We start from the raw sequence: 19,388 nt of genomic DNA, 5'->3' as shown, positions 1-19,388 counted from the left end.
TTTTGTGTGTTTTGATTTGCTGTGGCTGGTCAGCAGATTAGGAAGATGATCTGTTGATAATGATTTTGAATTAAAATAAGAGTTTCCAGACTTTAAAGACAAGACATTTCTTTCTCAGCCTGTCCATTGTCCCGACGTCTGAGTAAAAGACCTCGATAGAGTTTAGAATGACTGCATCAGATTTTTCTATTGATAATTGTTTTCTCCAGAGGATTTTTTTTTAAATTTTGTACTACCACCAAAACAACTTGTTGAAATTTTCATTGAAGGTTCAGTTGGTGGTTAAATGTGAACTCAAGATACAGCTAAGAGGTGCGAAGTAGAGCAACACATGTACTATAATGTGAGCTTAAGACATGGAATAGGAATGTTTATCGAGATGTGACCAAAAAAACTAAACAAAGTAACGTTATCTGACAGAGTCTGTAAAAGAAAAAGATGATTAAATGAACAAAATAGCAGCTGGCGAAGTTCTGAACTGCAAACTACCTTAAAACACAGGATCGCCCCGGGAACGAGCTCAAGACCCTTACAAACCATTTACAATTTCATATCTTCACCCAAGTGTTCAATCATTTTTCTCTATCTACCTTAGCCTGCAGATCCCACAGATCAACTCGGTCTTCCTGGGTTAATAACGTCAAAGTAAATGTTTGATTGAATCAGTCACAACTTTGCGTCTTGTCTTTTCAACCTCACAGCCGGGATAGCCGCCCTCCCACGACCTGGAATTGGATTAAGCAGCTTTAGAAAATGGTGGATGGAAAATGTGCTCTTTCCTCTTTTCTGTCCTCTTTGCTTTCTCGCCGAACCTCTTCAGCTTCAACCAGCTGATTCCTCTCAGTTTCATAGCTCAAACCTGGTTAAGACAGTCTTATAGAATGAGCCTAATGCTTATTTACACCTTTTTGCTTGGATTAAAAACAAAAAAACAGCAGAAAGGTTTAAATCTTTGCATAAACGTTCCGTCATCGATAAAAGGTGAACTCTGCTTCAGCACTGTGTAAAAACTGTAAAAACTTTTTTTATTGGATTTTAAAGTATTCAGCGTGACTTCAGTTTTACGGTTCCGTTGCCCTGTTTTGCCACTGCTCTTCTTTATGATATTTGTCTGTACAGCACTGTAAATTCTAAACACATTCTAAATAAACAGCAATTTGCTACTTCGTCTCACCTGTTTTTGTTCCAACCTGCTTTTTTCTTCTTTCCTTAGAAAGATGGACGCAGGCTTGTGCACCACCTGCTGCTCATTCGTTTTATTCTGCCTTTGGTTTAACTAACATTTGTCTCACTTGGCATCTGCTATGTAAATACTCTTGAGGTAACACGCAGTGTTTAGAGCTGTGAACATGATACAACCATGACCTTACTCTTGAAATGGCTTAGAGGTCAGGTGAATGGCAGCTTAGTTAAGAGTGATGGGTATACATTGCATTCATTTTACAGAAATAGTCTCATCACAACAAAATGCTTTATTAGATGAGAAATAGGCACAAAGATGTTTATTTATATGTGATGTGTTGTACTCCAAGAAAAAACGGGTTACTGCCAAAGGGAGAGCTTTAAACATTTACCAATGATGTGAAAATAACCTAATTTTACCCTTTTGGAAAGTGATTGGGCGTTAACAAATGTAGCCTAGAGGGGGAAAACACTGATGACGAGGAGAATTCAGGTTTGTGTAAAACAATTTTTCCCCTTCAGGTATTACACATAAGCACACAAACAGTTTGGGATTAATAGCACACAGAGAAGAAGGGCGGAGTTATGTATCCGTTCTTGTCATTTTTCCATGTACTTTCAGGAGAATGGAAACCAAGCACAGTAGCCAGGACAGGATGAGGCAGAGACAAGCAGCAACAGTGGATTACTGTCTGCTAGAGTTTCGGGAAGTTTAAATCAGGGTCCAGGCGACCTGCTGCTGTCAGTCACTGGCGCTGGGGGAAAGCCCACACTGGAAGAGTAAGAAAATACCACGGAAGCCAAAGAATAGGGACGAAAGGGGGCTGGTCTAACCAGAGATTGCTTGCAGTCACTGGAAGCTAAATGTATCATCGAGGAAACGTAATTGTGATTTTGGGGGCATTATTTGTGAGGTGCAGAAATATTCATCAGCCTTAAATTTGCTATATTATTCTTTGCCTAGTGTTGCCATCGTGGTGAAGATGTCAGCGAGGATAGATTTAAAGTATTACTGGATTTTAGGCACAATGTGAAGTCATAACTTAATTATGGACCTGGCGCACAGGGTAAAGCAGCTGTCATGTTGGTGGGTACAGAACAGTATGAACAGCCACAATCTCCTGTGCAACTTCAGCCACTCCGGCAGCTCATTCATACATTGTGAGGAGTCAAATCCTGAGAAATCCAACTGACATGGGAAATCCAGTTGGATGAAGTTAAATTGCCTTCCTGTGTTCAGCACCTACAGTAGATCAGCGTGTGTGTTTATTCTACAGTGGATGAAAAAGTAGAAGAATTGCGAAAACTGTTGAGCGGGTCACAGCTGAAAATGTAAACCAGAAATACTCGAGATTAGCTCAGGTTTTTTTGTCAAACTGGCAATTGTGTGAACGGCATTTGTGATGTGTCGGGTGGGGTCTTTGTGCAAAATTGTTGGTCGGGATTTGCAGGGTGTAAATTAACTTCACATTTGATCTTCTGAAGCTCAGCTCCCCTTGCGCGCTGTGGTAAGCTGAGCCAAAATGTCATTAGATGGCCTACAGATAGAGGTGGCAAGAGATTGACTTTCAGATGTGAGATTTACACGTGCTGAGATGCACAATTCTTTGTGATGTTGTCTGAAGTCATCTGAAATTCTGCATCATTTCTGTCAGACGGTGAAGCTGGAATCTGCCTGTAGTGGGATTCAAGTTCAAGTCATCGATAACCTTGAATACCCATAAATACAGTGTGCTGTTAAAGGCATGTATTATATTCAGACAAAGACTCGAATGATCCCACAGTGCAGAGCCAATCACAATACTGCAAACGCTTAGATCATGTGAAACAAACAAAAAAAAGAAAGGTGCTGTTTCCTTGCCTCTTTTTTTAATTATGGGGAGATATTGGACGTAGGTACAGATTTCAGGAATTGCACATGGGGTTTTTGTTCCTGCGTTTTCTCATATATAAGATCTATAAATACTCCTATATAAGTTTGTCTGTTTTTCGGGCAATACTACAAAACAAAAAAAGCAGTATTTAGACACCTTGATCGAGTTTGACATTTGTTTTTAATATACAGAGTAATTATAAGTTGTTTGTGTAGGGAACATTAATTGCAATTAAATAAAACTACTAGTATCAAATGTTGTTAAGAAGGCCTTGACACACCACTCAGATGTCTGAATACATTTTAGAAAAGCTGGTTAATTGGTCTACAAGTGTGAGATTTATCAAACCCCATTAAATCGGACTTAAATGTGACAACTAAGGCCACTGAAAGCTTTCACTTTCACAGATGGCTTAAAACATGCCTGTGCTCTGATAATGTTCAGTATTGTAGCCTCGCCTAAGCTAGAGATCTGTTTACTTGTTAACCCGTGTGGGTTGTAGTTTGCAGCTGGGAGCAGCCCGGCAGTGGCCAGGCCTGTCTGCTCTCACACACGGCCTCTCAAACAGGCTATCTTCTATCTCCGCTGCGAATGACAGGTCTATTTTGGAAAGGAGGCTGCGCAGAAGTAGGCACGTCAGTTATGTGGCATCATGAGCCACCGGAGAAGAAAGGAAAAATAAGTCTAGTCAACCGCCCACCACAGGAGACTGGGGGATGTGCCATCATCCTGGATTTACAGTCATTTTGCGGATATTTGAGCTCAAAAGAAGACATTTTTTGGTGGGATTCCTGAGAAGTGGTACTGGACTGGGTACATCATCTGGAAATCTCAGCTGCCAAGTTACTGTCACGTGATCCGGCGGCTGAAGACTCAAGGTGAATAAATCAGGCAAAAACAATGGAAACAACCTTAGAGTTATTTCGACACTAAAAAGTAACCTGTGGTATTAGTTTGTGCAATAACTTTGACTGAGATTTTGTCTTCGTTATTGGTGACCTCACTTTTCCATTCCACCTGTCACCGTTAATTGTTCAAACTGCGACTCTCAGTGAATGACAGTCAGCCACCGCCACCAGTTTCAGTTAAACTGCGTTCATGTAATTTAACTGTAATTACAAATTGTTCCACTCACTTTTTCTGAGGCTTATCAACCGCGCATTCTTAATAAAACCCAATTTTTTCTGGTAGCTTCCCTGGTAGATAGCAATCGGACAGCGCTGGAAATAAAGTATGTGTCCGAAGAGGGAGCTTTATCAAACGGCCCTTTGCTTCTACAAATGGCCATGGGCAGAGATGGCCTCTGACAGCTGAGGTTATTTTTGGGACAGGCAGCTCGAGCAACCGAGGTGACAAAGCTGGCAAATGTCACTGTTTGAAAGGCACACATCTACTCTATATGACCTTGTTGCAGGGGAATTCCTTTGTTATTGTGTTATTAAACTACCTTCCGATTGAACAGGCTGCGCGTCATTATGCGGTTGAGCTGATGAGCGACGGTGGAGTGAAGACAGGAGAGAGCATGCTGATACTGTAACTGCCAGCTATAAATAAGCCGGTCTAAATTCTGGTTTTATGTATTTTCTGAAATGCACAACATATTTGTGGAGTACACACAGTGAACTGGTAAATGTGTACTTGACATGCACTTGACAGGTTTGATGGGATGTCTCTGATTTACACTTTCACTGACGATGCATTAGTAGACTAAGATTTTACTTATGACAAATAAGTTCTCTTCATTTTTTTAAAGCCTCTTTCATTACATTTAGTGTCTGGATTGAGTTACTGACAGATATTTCTAAAAAAAACATTGCGTTTGAATTAGCCTGCAGGTATCTGTATCAGGATCTATATCAAACTACAAGACTTGCTTATAACATTTAATTTTATTTCTCGTTAATTGTATATTTCATCTGCTTTACAATTTTCCGACATGATGTTGTTATAAAGAATGACTCAATGAATCCTGAATCCTCCTCAATCTTCTTTAACACACAAAGAAACCTTTGAAGCACTCGTAAATCATCTTTTTTGTGTGTTTGCTATCATCCCCTGTCGTTTTCATCTAAAATAACTGTCATTCTCTAATGTCTCTGGATGACATTGTGTATTGATCATTTCTTCTGTCGTCAGCGTAAACATCTTGTAATCCAGAGTTCAGCCACATAAAATATTATCAAAGACTCTTTTTATGGAGTATATTACTCTCATTCACGAGCCACCTCAATATGAGACCGCATTCCGCTTTCTTTTTACAGTTGAACTTCTTTTAATCTTTCTGAACCCCAAATTCTCAGGTCCCTCGCTTCCCTTTCCCTTTACCTCTCGATCATTGTGGTGTCTAAACTTTCAGCCGTGCTCCTCCTCATCTCTTGAACCCTGTAACAAGTAATCCATAATATCCCCTCTCTGTCTACCACAAGACTCTACTTTACTTAATCTGATCCTGACTCTTAATGTCTATAACCCCTCCTAACCCATGTCTTTTCTGATGATGACTTTATAAGAATGTTTATTGTGATAACATGTTACCTGTCTATTGTTGCTTTGTGTGGTCAGTTTCTTTTGTTGTCTCAATAGTTTGTTCTACGATACAAGACGTTTTGTATATCTTTTTTAAAGATTTACTTGAGTTTCTTGAAAGGCACCTAGAATTAAAATGCTTTATTTTGAACATTACCATTATATTTGCCTCTTCTTTGATCACAGGAACAAACGATGGATCAAAAGTTTTTTGGAGGAGCCCCCAGGTTTCTCACCCGCCCAAAAGCATTCTCAGTGTGCGTAGGCAAGGATGCCACACTCAGCTGCACTATTGTGGGCAGCCCCACCCCACTGATCACCTGGGAAAAAGACAAGCTCAAGCTAACCTCTGGGGGCCGCTTTAAGACTGTGGACGATGAAGACGTGTACCGCCTGACCATCTACGACTTAACGCTTCAGGACAGTGGACAGTACATGTGCCGAGCCAAAAACAGTGTTGGGGAAGCTTATGCTGCGGTGACCCTTAAAGTGGCCCTGCCAACAGAGATGTCTCAGAGAGCCCCTGTTTTCATGGTCAAACCTGCTTCCACACGTGTGGCTTTGGGAGGCGATGTTGTGTTCCAATGCCGGGTTGCCGCTCACCCTGAGGCCAACCTCGAGTGGGAGAAAGATGGGCGCTACCTTGGGGAGACTAACCGCATCAAGATTGTTTCTGACAGCGACTGCAGCACCTTAAAGATCCAAAGTGTTCGGAACCTGGACAGCGGCACCTACACCTGCAGGGCCCAGAACTCTGTGGGCCGTGCCCATGCTGCTGCGACTCTCGCCGTTGATGCTCAGGATGCCCGCAACATGGCTGGAGACAAGAACACCTCCCTTCTCTCTCACCTGCAAAAGCGCAAAGAGGAAATGAAGAAAGACATCTCCATCTATCGCACTGAAGAAAGCAGCACCTCGGTTTCTTCCTCCTCCACAGCTAACATGAGAGATTCGTTGAGTCTGGAACATGAGCTGAGGGCGTCTACACTGGCGAAGCTTCCTAAAGGTGTATTCACTCGTACCTGCACCGTGACTGAGGGCAAGCATGCCAAACTCAGCTGCTTTGTGACAGGTCACCCCAAGCCACACATTATCTGGAGGAAGGATGGGGCAAACATCGGCGAGGGCCGCAGGCATGTCATTTATGAGGACCAAGCTGAGAACTTCATCCTCAAAATCCTGTATTGCAAGCAAAGTGACAACGGTCTCTACACCTGCAATGCAACTAATATGGCTGGGCAGACCTACAGTGCTGTGTTGGTAACGGTCAAAGGTGAGCTTTTGAAATGCTCAGCGTGTTTTTTTAATCCTCACATTTGAGACAGTCCTCAACACTTTAAATGCATCTTCTAGCATTAAGGATATTTTAGAGGACACTAGACTACTTCATATCCTCTTCTTACAGCATGATCCTAACATGCAGTATATTGGGTTTTAAGGATAAAGCTGGCTTTACTCGATATTTGTGTAATGCCGGTAAATCCCATGAAAAGCCAAACATCAATACAATGTCTCTCCAGGGCATTCAGGCCCAAGGCGACAGCTCATTTGTATTCTACTGAAGATATAATCTTTACGACATAGGGCATACATACGTACGTCGTTTTATTGTTCACAGGACCTCAATCATTTTCTAAAAAGAGGGAATTATGTTGCTTTTTTTGTTGAGAAGCATTCTGAGCTGCAGATAAATACACATTTGGTGCTCTGTGGAATGTTTATAATGCAAGGGTACAATGTACGCCACTGTGATTGTGTTGATTGCACTGATGGATCATTACCCAATACTGCAGTATGGCTCATTTATGTGTCATGTTAAAGCTTGTTGGCAACAATATTGCGGTAAATGTAACTGTACTCGCTATATTTAAATACGTTTTATTTAAATCTCTCAAAATGTCAAACGTGTGTGGCTGTTCATGGCAAGGTTAAGTTCGGGCTAACCCTCTGAAGGAAGGTGTTGTGTTGCATCTATTTTCTGTTGGTGGCGAGTAGTTCACAGTTGGCTAAGATGGACACTCACTTGCAGGACCTCGTTATCACGCTGCTAATGTGACTTATCTTGAGAAGAAATTGGCCCAGTGGAGGAAACTGTAGAGTTCTAGACTTGTGTTAGTTGTTAAACTCCATTCAGTCTGAGAATGAGGGCAGAGCCTCTACGCACCTGTTCACTGTAGGTGCATGGAAACTGATCATTTTGCCATTTGTCATATTAGTTAGTTACTTGTAAGTTACTGGGTTTTCAAGGAAAGTTTGAAATTGAAAAGTATACAATTTAAAAGATGTATTGGTTAAACGGCAATTTTCAGATGGATACAGATAATAAAGTTAAACAAAATTCTACACCAAAACAGGAAAGTGCAGTGCCAGCACTCGAGTAGTTCCTTCCCTGCAAGGTCAGTTCCCTGTTAAGGGATTCTTGAAAAAAGTGATCCACACCAGCAATGAAAATAGTTTATTTCTGTCTTTACCCATTCTCCTTTGCTGAAGTAATTCTCTGAGGTAGTTTATGATTAGTCTTTATAACAGTCAAAAAGTTAATCAGATGATTACAAAAACGTGCCTCCATCAAGGCGAGTGCATAGAAAGTGCGTAGTGCGTTGAAATGTGTAAAGGTGTAAGGTACACAGCTCCAGCCACTAAATTGTTCGTCTCTTATGATCCCTTTGTACCTGTTCAAAATCAATGAGGTCTGGAGAAAAAGGTATAAATAGAAGTAGATAGAAACTAGAGGTAGAGATATCATGCTTTACATCAACAATTGTACTAGGGTTGTGGCATAAGGGGCCACATTCCTGCAGAAATGACTTATCAGCTTGCTTATTATACTGTCTTAATACTAACAAAGCAAGTCAAGATTAAAGAATTTTAATAAGTTTGCTGTTAGTGACTTCACTAAAAATTTGAACAAACCGGTTAAGTCATACATCCCATCACATACCTTGATTCACGATCATCAATGTAACCTGATATAATTTCAAGTAAAGACACCCATCCTTTGGAAACCCTCACTGCAGGACAGACTAGAAATATCTGATTTTGAGGGATTTTTTTTTGTCCAGTGGTCTTCTTTCTCGACCACACACAACAATAAGAGTTGTGTGTGGATAAAGTGAAACTGTAGCCCGTGTTTGTGGTGCAGACAGTTAAAATGTGTGATTGCAGTGGAAACTTAAAGGCAAACTCTGGAGCCTTCATCAAATAATGGGTGTGGTAAGCACAGTGGAAATTGTGTCTCCCATCAATCACGTTATCGTACATCATTTTCAAAAGATTTTGTGGCAATATTTGTGTGGGTTTTAAGCACTTAGTACATTGCAAGCCTCAGCTCGTGAACTTTTCTTATCTTTTTGATTAATTTTGATTAATTTTTTTGATTAAATTGTTTGATTTATTCTCTGCCTTCTGAAGAAGAATAGTTCAACTAATCATATAAAAACCTCAATATTTAACATTTCAAATCTGACTTCCCATAAGTTTTCAGTTCACTTTATCTGTTGTTTGAAATGTTATCTGATGGATGTGCAAAGTGAATATTGCTGAAATTTCTGTAGAAAACTAAAAGTTACTCTGATTAAGTTACCGACATGATTGATACCATCAAGTTTCTAGTTTAGCTGATTTGATTAATATTCCACCTGCCTACACCTAGTGTTTTGTTTTGTAAATTAATTTGTTGGAAATATCTTAAAGAATATGCAGCTGCAACAACTTATAAACGAACCTTTTACAAAACACTGCTATTTTTCCTTCTGTCAGAGCCTAAGGTGCCATTCAAGAGAAAGCTGTGCGATGTGGAGGTGCAAGAGAAAACCTCGGCCATGCTCATGTGTGAGGTGCCTCTTACTGCCACGCAGGCCAACTGGTTCATGGAGGAAACGCGGATCGCGCAAAGTACTAAATATCGCATGGAGGAGGAAGGCACCCTACGTCGTCTCACCATACATAACGTCACCACCAATGACGATGGTGTTTATATCTGCGAGATGAAAGAGGGAAGCCGCACTGTTGCTGAGCTCACTGTCCTGGGTAGAGTTTGGTTTTATTTTTGCTTTAAGCGTATTTTGTTTATTATTGAGTATTATGTGTGTGTATCACACATCAGTTACCAAGTGTGAATATTTTAACTGTTCTAATGCTAGTATTTCCCATTGATGTGACGTAACCTGACCTTTTCAACTTTACTATATTTAGATTTATTTAGATTAATTGCTGCTATGCATGTTTCACATTCTGTTTTCTATGCTATAAAATATTGTCATGTGAAGTGCATTTGTCCCAATATTTCAGGTAACATCACAAGGAAGCTTCCTAGAAGGACAGTAGTTCCTGTCAGTGACACTGTCATCTTCTGTGTTGAGCTGGAGCATCCTTGCCCAGATGCCTACTGGACTCGCAATGGCGAGAAGTTGAAGGAAGATTCCAGAATTTCCATCGCCTGCGTACTTACACAATACACACTCACAATTAGAGACTGCCAGGCAGATGACTCAGGAGAAGTGGCTTTTGTGGCTGGAGACTGCAAGACTTCCACACGATTCTCTGTCACTGGTAGGTCAAATGATACTGTAGAACTTTATTTATTTGATTTATTTATTATTATCATTAATTTTTATTTTTTCCCCCCTGACCAGTCTTACTTACCAGTCACTATAGCCTAAAGGAGAACATGTAATTCGATAGCAAAATAATGTGAACGCCTCATGGAAATGACTTAACTCTGAAAGCACTGCCACAAATGTTTTATGTTGTTTACCACATAGCAACATTAATTACATGCAAATAAGGAATTCAGTACTTCAATATATTATTTTTCAAAACCACATGGACACTTTATTCTTGATCGTCAACTCCACAAAGGTAAAAAGAATGTGTTTGACTGTTAAGAAAGTGTATCACATGCTAATTGTTATTGTACTACGTGGGGCTTTCGATCCATGGAAGTTAAGATATTTCTGATTCTCTCCACCATATCAGAATGTAAAATTATGCGTAAAAATAGCAAAAAGGAGGATCCAAGTGGAGACACCATAAGGCAGTCAGAATAAGTTTAGCACAGGCTAGTGGGTGGCGTTGTCAAGTGACGAATATAAGACGGGAAAGTCAGAGGGCATCTGGTGGGGGGTAGCGGTATGACACGAGGCTGGAGTGTGGCTGTACAAAACGAAAGCTGAAGTGAAACAAAACTTGCTGTAATTTTTCCAATCTAGCTGCACGGAAGCATCCTCCTGATCCCCCAGTCGATGCTGTGGTGCAGAAGAAGACTGACTCATCCATCACCTTTCAGTGGTCTCCCCCTGACAGTGATCGCCCAGTGCCCATCAAAAGCTACATTGTGGAGAGGAGGAAGGTTGGCACTTCTACATGGCAGAGGTGCAACGCTGGAGAAACCATTGTTTCAACACAGATCACAATCTGCAACTTCACTGAGGAAGCTACCTACCAATTCCGTATCTCTGCCACAAATGACTTTGGCCAGAGTTCTTATCTGGAGGTGCCAGGAAGCTTCTATCTTGGTGAGTCTCTGATTTATACCATTGGTTTTTATTTCTATGTTGTTTTTTACTTTTTCTTTTCTTCTTTTAATGCCTCGCTTGCTTGTTTCCTTTAGAACCCAGTGCAGAAATCAGGAAAGGTCTGATGAACAGCACTGCATTCTCTGGTGAGGAGTTCTCTATCTCTCTGGAGCTTTCTGCTGCTTGCTCAGGCTTTTGGTCCCTGAATGGGCGCCTCCTGCGCAGCGGAGCTGACTACCTCATCACCAGGTCGAAGAACATACACACACTGCTCATCCGTGTCGTGACCATGGAAATGAACGGTGCTGAGGTCAAATTTGTGGGTGGAGGCTCACAGAGCAGTTGCATCATATCTGTGAAGGGTAAACTCGTGAAAAATGCTCTGAATCATTTTTGATATGTTGTAGTACATTACCCTTTTTGTCTCAAATCTTTATATGTTTTCCCTCAGCCCCACCTGTTAGGTTCACTAGCAAGTCAGATCATCCAGAGGTTGTGACCTGCAGTGTCCAAGACACTGCTCAGTTGACTGCAGAGGTGTCAGATTATGAGGCACAGGTTTGTGATAGAAACAATAAACTTTATAGAAACAATAAAGTTATTAACATGCAATTAGGAATAAAATAACATATATTAACACGATGACTTTGCCGGTATTAGAAACAATATTTATACAATAGACTGTTGGAAAAAAAAATAGTCATTTGCTGTAACTGATAATGTCCATCTGCACCGGCTTCAAAACACATCTGGGTCCAATAGACTCATCTTTGTCTTAAATTCTTAATTTTACAATTCAACATATATTCTTTCTTAAAGACATCTATTTTTGTCCTGTAAGTTTTCAAGTATCACTCTCCAGTTCCATCCTCTTGTCCAAAAATTTGCAAAAATGCAATTTCGGCTCTCGCTTTGGCAGAGGAATAACCTTTATTCATCATAAAATGAAGGATGTTCCCTCTCACTTTACCGTGGCCGGTGTCATTGTTGTTTCTTTTCTTTTATGTTCTACTTCTTCAGTTGAATATCAAAGTACTCCAATAATTCTAACCCTCACTTTCTCATATCTACTTTGGAAAACTGTTTTGCTTTTGTTTCTTTAGGTAGTTTGGATGAAGAACGGGCGCGAGATAAAAATGGGAAAGAAGTATGAATATGTGATAAAAGAGCGAAAGAGGATCCTGATGGTACACAACGTTACAGATGAAGATGTGGGCATTTATGAGTGTGTTTTAGCTGAAGACAGGATGCCCATTCAACTCACCCTTAAAGGTATAGTAACCACTAACTACAGCTTTAAAGTTTAACGGTACTTTCGAGCAGAGACATTAGTTGAACAAACAAACAGTATACTGTTACAGTAATTTATTCACATGAAAATAAATGTCCATCATTGCATTGATAGACTGCAAGTTATTTAAAATGGCAGCAATTCCCAATCTAATCTTGTTTTGTCCTAGATGAACCTCCCAAATTTCTAAATAAAGCCAGAGGTCCCATGGGGCTGTCATCGTCCCTTAAAGGAGACCTTGAGCTGAGCTGTGAGGTATCTCCCGTCAGCACTGTTGTTGTGTGGAAAAAGGATCAAGTAGAGATCACTGAGGACCAAAGAACTACCATCATCTCCAAAGGGACTCAAAGGAAGCTTATCATCAAGAATGCCAGGAAAAGTGATGAAGCACAATATTCTTGTGAGACAGCAGCTGACAAAGTCACATTCCAGGTCAAGATAAAAGGTAAGACTGCGTGATGATAAGTTTAGTAAGCCTAAGGTTAGGAAACTTTGGTAAACCGTATTTTTTCTCTCGGAAACTCAAGCTGTAGCTGCCTTCTCCAACAAGGAGTCAGTCCAGAAGGAGGTGAAAGCCACCCTCTCTAAGAAAGCAACTCTTAGTTGTGATGTGTCTGACATCAAGACAGAGGTGAAGTGGTATAAAGATGGCAAATTGTTGGTATCCAGTGGGACAAAATATTCAGAGGCGAAAGGCAGTACCCGCCAACTGGTGATTGAGCAGGTGGAGAAGAGTGATGCTGGAGAGTATACCTGTGAAGCTGGTGGGGATAAGCTGGTCTTCAAGATATTTGTGTCAGGTAGATGTATTGATGTTTAAAATGCAAGTACACTTGTGTTTTATTTCCCTCTTCCTGTGATAACACTCTGTTAAAGTTTTGGAAACGAGGACGACACCAGTGCAATAATTTGCTTCTTGGAAGCAAGAAGTTTTCCCTGTCTTGCTTATATACAGGATTCTGGTTTGCTTAACAGTCTGGGGTCTGTCAAACAGTCATGAGTCAATAGTCATTGCAACAATTGTGTACATGTTTTGCTATGGACAGGAATGACCTCCCAAACGTTCCTTATTTCAGCAAAGCTGGAGAGGCATCTGCCGGAAAAGTCTTTGTTGTTCGATCAATGTATTATGTAGAGGGTGTGCAGCTTTGGTCTTCTTTGCACAATCAGCTCCAAAGGCTCGAGAGCAGTCCCCAGCACAGAGCCTGCCTTCTTTATCAGGTTGTCTAGTTTCTTTGAGTCACTCGGTCTGATACTGCTGCCCCAACAGTTGACTGCAAAGCAGGTTCTCTCCACCACAGACTTGTAGAATGTACACAACATCTTTCTGCAATTATTGAAGGGCCTAAGCTTCCTAAAGAAGTAGAGTCTGCTATGACTCTCCTTGTAGACATCCACAGTTGCATTTTCACTTCGGTGAGTAGTCCAGGTGGAATGCCCAGGTATATATTGCCCTCCACCATTTATATGTATGCCTTTATTCAAGACAAGGTAATTGTTCCATCACCATCCCAAAAAGTGGTTTCCTGATTATTTTTTCTTGCCCATCACTGATAAACCCAACAGCTGCAGAATCACCTGAATATTTCTGGAGATGATAGGATTCTGGGTTGTTCTGGGAGTCTGAGGAGTCTGAGGTGTACAGAGGTGTACAGAGTGAAGGGAAACAAAGAGAATACTGTGGTGTTCCTTTATTGCTGACCACAATCTCAGCACCACAAACTTTCAGTCTTACAAACTGGTCTGCGATTGGTCATTAATCTGTGGATCAATGATCCAGGAGATTGTATTTTCCGTCCTGCCTCTTTTGTCCAGAGGTAAGTAGATGATGGCAAACTGCAGTGGGTCTTGAAAAGTGTTTACTTGCTCCCTGAAGTTAGTCAATAACAGTCTCTTTGGGACTTTTGTGATGTGAGATATTAGGGAAACTGGTCTGTAGTTGTTGAGGTCAAATATGTATAGGCCAAATATTTACAATGGCTGGACTGCAGACGGGTAAGTTTATTACTTTGACTCTTTAGTTTCAAACATGCTGCTGTAATACATGCATAATGTAGTTTGGCATAATTTTGCTAAAAGAAACAAAGCTTTTGTTGAACAAGATGTTGTCTACATGTCGACAAACAGTATGTTGTTTCAAATCCTGTTTGTATCATTCAGTAAAAGTGATGACTTTGCTGATGGACAATTAACTCATGCCATGTGCAGGGATGAGACCAATATATCCCCACTATCACTCATGCTGGATTTTGATCTGTGTTCTGATAACAAGTCTTATGGTCCTTCTGCTCTTAATCCCACAGTGCCCAGTGTCTGTGATTTTCCAAAAGAATCCCAAATTCTAATTTGTCAAACTACAAGAAAGTTGCATCATGCCCCTGCCTATTTTTAATATTCTTGTTTTAAATTTGTTTCTTTTTTTCCTCGATAATTTGATTTCTATTTTCTATCCTTATTGTGTTGACTGATGCTCTGAAAGTCATTTAGCCTTTTAGGAAACTTACTGAAGAATGTTTCAGTTCAGTATGTGTCAGTCACTGGTAAATTTAGTTAGTTGTCCCAACAGCTCTGTATTTGTCACTGACTTTCAGAGGCTCAATCAGCCTTCTTCAGTAAGGAGACAGTTCAGAGGGAGGTGAAAGTGACTCTCTCTGAGAAAGCCACCCTGAGCTGCGAGGTTGCTGATGACAAGACAGAGGTGAAATGGTACAAAGATGGCAAACTGCTAACTTCCAGCAAGACAATCCACACTGAATCAAAGGGTAAGAGTCGCCAGCTGGTGATTGACAGTGTGGAGAAGAAAGATGCTGGAGAGTACATCTGCCAAGCTGGGTCTGAGAAGATGACCTTTAACATCCATGTGGCAGGTAAGATTTTTTGCTACGAATTACTAAGCTTAAATGAATAGTGTCTGATATTTTTTTTGTCACTATCCATCAGAGGCCCTATCAGCTTTCCTTAACAAGGAGTCGGTCCAGAAGGAGGTGAAAGCCACTATATCACAGAAGGCCACTCTGAGCTGTGAGGTTTCTGATTCTAAGAAAGAGGTGAAGTGGTACAAAGCTGGCAAGCTCCTCTCTTCCAGTAAGACAGTGCATACTGAGTCAAAGGGCAAAAGCCGTCAGCTGGTGATAGACAGCGTGGAGAAGAAAGATGCAGGAGAGTACATCTGTGAAGCTGGGACCGAAAAGCTTGTCTTCAAACTTGAGGTGGCAGGTGGGATAAAGGACTTAAATGTCCTGTTGTTTTCACTCAGTTGAAATACTTGACAGGTACTACAGGTGCCTTTAAATTCCCAGGGAAAAAAACCCTTTTCACCCACATTTATGTTCTCCACAGATACACAGGTCCAGTCAGCCTTCTACAAAAAAGAGTCTGTCCAAAAAGAAGTGAAAGCCACACTCTCCCAAAAAGCCACCCTGAGCTGTGAGGTAGCTGACACAAAGACAGAGGTGAAGTGGTACAAGGATGGCAAACTGCTAACTTCCAGCAAGACAGTGCACACTGAATCAAAAGTAAAGAGTCGCCAGCTGGTGATAGACAGTGTGGAGAAGAAAGATGCAGGAGAGTACATCTGTGAAGCTGGGACCGAAAAGCTTGTCTTCAAACTTGAGGTGGCAGGTAGGATAAAGGATTTAAATGTCCTGTTGTTTTCACTCAGTTGAAATACTTGACAGGTACTACAGGTACCTTCAAATTCCCAGGGAAAAAAAACTTTTCACCCACATTTATGTTCTCCACAGATACACAGGTCCAGTCAGCCTTCTACAAAAAAGAGTCTGTCCAAAAAGAAGTGAAAGCCACACTCTCCCAAAAAGCCACCCTGAGCTGTGAGGTAGCTGACACAAAGACAGAGGTGAAGTGGTACAAGGATGGCAAACTGCTAACTTCCAGCAAGACAGTGCATACTGAATCAAAGGGCAAAAGCCGTCAGCTGGTGATAGACAGTATGGAGAAGAAAGATGCTGGAGAGTACATCTGTGAAGCTGGGACCGAAAAGCTTGTCTTCAAACTTGAGGTGGCAGGTGGGATAAAGGACTTAAATGTCCTGTTGTTTTCACTCAGTTGAAATACTTGACAGGTACTACAGGTACCTTTAAATTCCCAGGGAAAAAAAACCTTTTCACCCACATTTATGTTCTCCACAGATACACAGGTCCAGTCAGCCTTCTACAAAAAAGAGTCTGTCCAAAAAGAAGTGAAAGCCACACTCTCCCAAAAAGCCACCCTGAGCTGTGAGGTAGCTGACACAAAGACAGAGGTGAAGTGGTACAAGGATGGCAAACTGCTAACTTCCAGCAAGACAGTGCACACTGAATCAAAAGTAAAGAGTCGCCAGCTGGTGATAGACAGTGTGGAGAAGAAAGATGCAGGAGAGTACATCTGTGAAGCTGGGACCGAAAAGCTTGTCTTCAAACTTGAGGTGGCAGGTAGGATAAAGGACTTAAATGTCCTGTTGTTTTCACTCAGTTGAAATACTTGACAGGTACTACAGGTACCTTTCAATTCCCAGGGAAAAAAAACCTTTTCACCCACATTTATGTTCTCCACAGATACACAGGTCCAGTCAGCCTTCTACAAAAAAGAGTCTGTCCAAAAAGAAGTGAAAGCAACACTCTCCCAGAAAGCCACCCTGAGCTGTGAGGTAGCTGACACAAAGACAGAGGTGAAGTGGTACAAGGATGGCAAACTGCTAACTTCCAGCAAGACAGTGCATACTGAATCAAAGGGCAAGAGTCGCCAGCTGGTGATAGACAGCATGGAGAAGAAAGATGCTGGAGAGTACATCTGTGAAGCTGGCACTGAGAAGATGGCCTTTAAAATACACCTTGAGGGTAAGTAGAATGCAGATTGATAAATACCTAATTGAGATGAGTAAGATGATTTTTAATAATCCTTTTTCAAAGTTTTCAAACTCCCTTCTTTTGATGTCTTGTAGCACCAGTTTGCTATCTAGCTAAGGGTGTCTTATGCCTCTGTTACTTAGCAGGTTATTGTTACATAATTAATTATTTTTCCATGTGTATGATTTGTCCTTGCATGTCATTTTAGCGTTCATATAGGTAACAGAACTATCACTTGACTGCTATATGGTTACTCCTACTAAAATTCAAACCTCTGCTAGCTTCAGCAAAGAGTCAGCCTACTCTAAGATAAAAGTTACTATTTCACTGAAATCTGCCCTGAACTGTGAGATAGTTGATATCTATCAATGTATATTTATTTATACAGATATTTTTGTGTTTGGGTTTTGTTGAATTACTAAAGTTTTGGTGTATTGATGATAGAACAGGTCTTTGTTTACATTGTTAGTCTTCATGATTCTTATTTTCTTTAACTAATTCACTTTTGTGTTTAACTATTTTTGGCTATACCACTTTTTTGCCTCTTTACTTCCTCTCTGCTTTACAATATTTAACTATTAAAGATGATAATCTTGTCTGTATTTGGCTTCTACCTCACCTAAATAGCATATGTGATGTGTTAAAATGAAGATGTAGCATTACGGTGGCATTTTCTTTTATTCCCTCTGCAGAGATCCAATTCAAATCTGCCTTCTCTAACAAGGAGTCTGTCCAAAAGGAGGTGAAAGCCACTCTCTCTCAGAAAGCCACCCTGAGCTGTGAGGTAGCTGATGTGAAGACAGATGTGAAATGGTACAAGGATGGCAAGCAGATGACCTCCAGCAAGACAGTTCATGTAGAGTCAAAGGGCATTTGCCGCCAGCTGGTGATAGACAGTGTGGAGAAGAAAGATGCTGGAGAGTACGTCTGTGAGGCTGGCACTGAGAAGATGGCTTTTAAGATACAAGTGGCAGGTGGGTGGGAAAAGATGTTGCAATTATTTTCTGCAGTATAGAAACACACTGAATTTGTCCTGTTAAGCAGCCCTAATTTTCTATTGTATTTGGGAGTTTGTATTTGTTAGCTTAATCCATGCGCACGCGCAGAAAGATTTTGCCTGTGTTAATGCATTTTTAGTCTCTTCTGCAGAACCACCAGCTGGCTTCTCTAACAAGGAGTCAGTCCAAAAAGAAGTGAAAGCTTCTCTCACCCAGAAAGCCACTCTGAGTTGTGAGGTTTCAGATTCCAAGGCAGAGGTGAAATGGTACAAGGACGGCAAGCTGCTGACTTCCAGCAAGGGCATCCACATGGAGTCAAAGGGCAAAAGTCGTGAGCTGGTGATAGAAAAAATGGAGAAAAGGGATGCCGGAGAATACACTTGTGAAGCTGGAACAGAGAAGTTGGTATTTAAACTTCGTTTGACAGGTAAAATGTATTTGAGTTCTAACTGATTTTGCCACTGGATTGATGATTATTTGCACAAAGCATTTAAAAAGTGTTCCTCTGTTTGTAGACGTATCCGTCAAATTCCAGAAAAAGCTTGTCAAAGACACATTTATTGTTGAAGCAAGTGAAAGCATTGTTTTGGCCACTGAACTGACCACAGAGAGTGGTAATGTTAAGTGGTTTAGAGAAGGTGTGGAGCTCAAGGAGAGCAGCAAGTATGAAATGAAAAAAGATGGCATCAATCGTACTCTGATAGTGAAATCTGTAGAGACCAAAGACAGTGGAACATACTCCTGTCAAACCACTGATGACAAAATAGAGTTCAAAGTTCAGGTTAAAGGTAAGTCAGAAGCAATTATTTCTGTATAGATCTCTGCAAATAGTAGATTTTGTTTTGAAGTTGAACTCTCATGCTTTCATTTCAGATTCAGCATTGAAGTTTGTTGTGCCTTTGAAACCTGCTACAGTGGAACTGGGAGGCACACTTAGCCTGATTTGTGAACTAAATCAGGCCTCAGGGGACGTTGTCTGGCACCATAATGGCCGTGAGATTAAGCCTGGTAGCAGGCACTGTGTCAAAACAGACGGTCCTAAGCGGGTTCTTACTGTGACTGGCATGACTAAGGAAGATGAAGGAGAATACAGCTGTGAATGTAAAAATGACAAGACCTCTGCTAAAGTAGCTTCTAAAGGTAAATAATCAATTCAA

The 19,388-nt window shown here is 40.9% G+C and overlaps 1 protein-coding gene across 1 annotated transcript in view; it reads left to right on the top strand.

Moving 5' to 3' along the window:
• The first annotated feature begins 5,772 nt into the window (after positions 1–5,772).
• Positions 5,773–19,388, top strand: part of obscnb (obscurin, cytoskeletal calmodulin and titin-interacting RhoGEF b) — a 55,541-nt gene continuing 41,925 nt past the window's right edge. The window contains exons 1-19 of the mRNA XM_072364197.1: positions 5,773–6,855; positions 9,342–9,611; positions 9,873–10,133; positions 10,793–11,098; positions 11,194–11,460; positions 11,550–11,656; positions 12,202–12,370; positions 12,559–12,834; positions 12,917–13,189; positions 14,981–15,256; positions 15,330–15,605; positions 15,729–16,010; positions 16,133–16,414; positions 16,538–16,819; positions 16,943–17,224; positions 17,926–18,207; positions 18,383–18,658; positions 18,747–19,019; positions 19,105–19,371. Coding sequence (XP_072220298.1) covers positions 5,778–6,855; positions 9,342–9,611; positions 9,873–10,133; positions 10,793–11,098; positions 11,194–11,460; positions 11,550–11,656; positions 12,202–12,370; positions 12,559–12,834; positions 12,917–13,189; positions 14,981–15,256; positions 15,330–15,605; positions 15,729–16,010; positions 16,133–16,414; positions 16,538–16,819; positions 16,943–17,224; positions 17,926–18,207; positions 18,383–18,658; positions 18,747–19,019; positions 19,105–19,371 — 5,785 coding nt within the window. The 5' untranslated portion in view covers positions 5,773–5,777. The remainder of the gene's footprint in view (positions 6,856–9,341; positions 9,612–9,872; positions 10,134–10,792; positions 11,099–11,193; positions 11,461–11,549; positions 11,657–12,201; positions 12,371–12,558; positions 12,835–12,916; positions 13,190–14,980; positions 15,257–15,329; positions 15,606–15,728; positions 16,011–16,132; positions 16,415–16,537; positions 16,820–16,942; positions 17,225–17,925; positions 18,208–18,382; positions 18,659–18,746; positions 19,020–19,104; positions 19,372–19,388) is intronic.

Source organism: Leuresthes tenuis, unplaced genomic scaffold, assembly GCF_036924035.1.
Source record: "Leuresthes tenuis unplaced genomic scaffold, fLeuTen1.0.hap1 SCAF_14, whole genome shotgun sequence".
In the NCBI taxonomy this organism is placed as follows: Eukaryota; Metazoa; Chordata; class Actinopteri; order Atheriniformes; family Atherinopsidae; genus Leuresthes; species Leuresthes tenuis.
The sequence above is the reverse complement of the archived record's forward strand: the minus strand, read 5'-3'. Positions and strand labels throughout refer to the sequence as shown.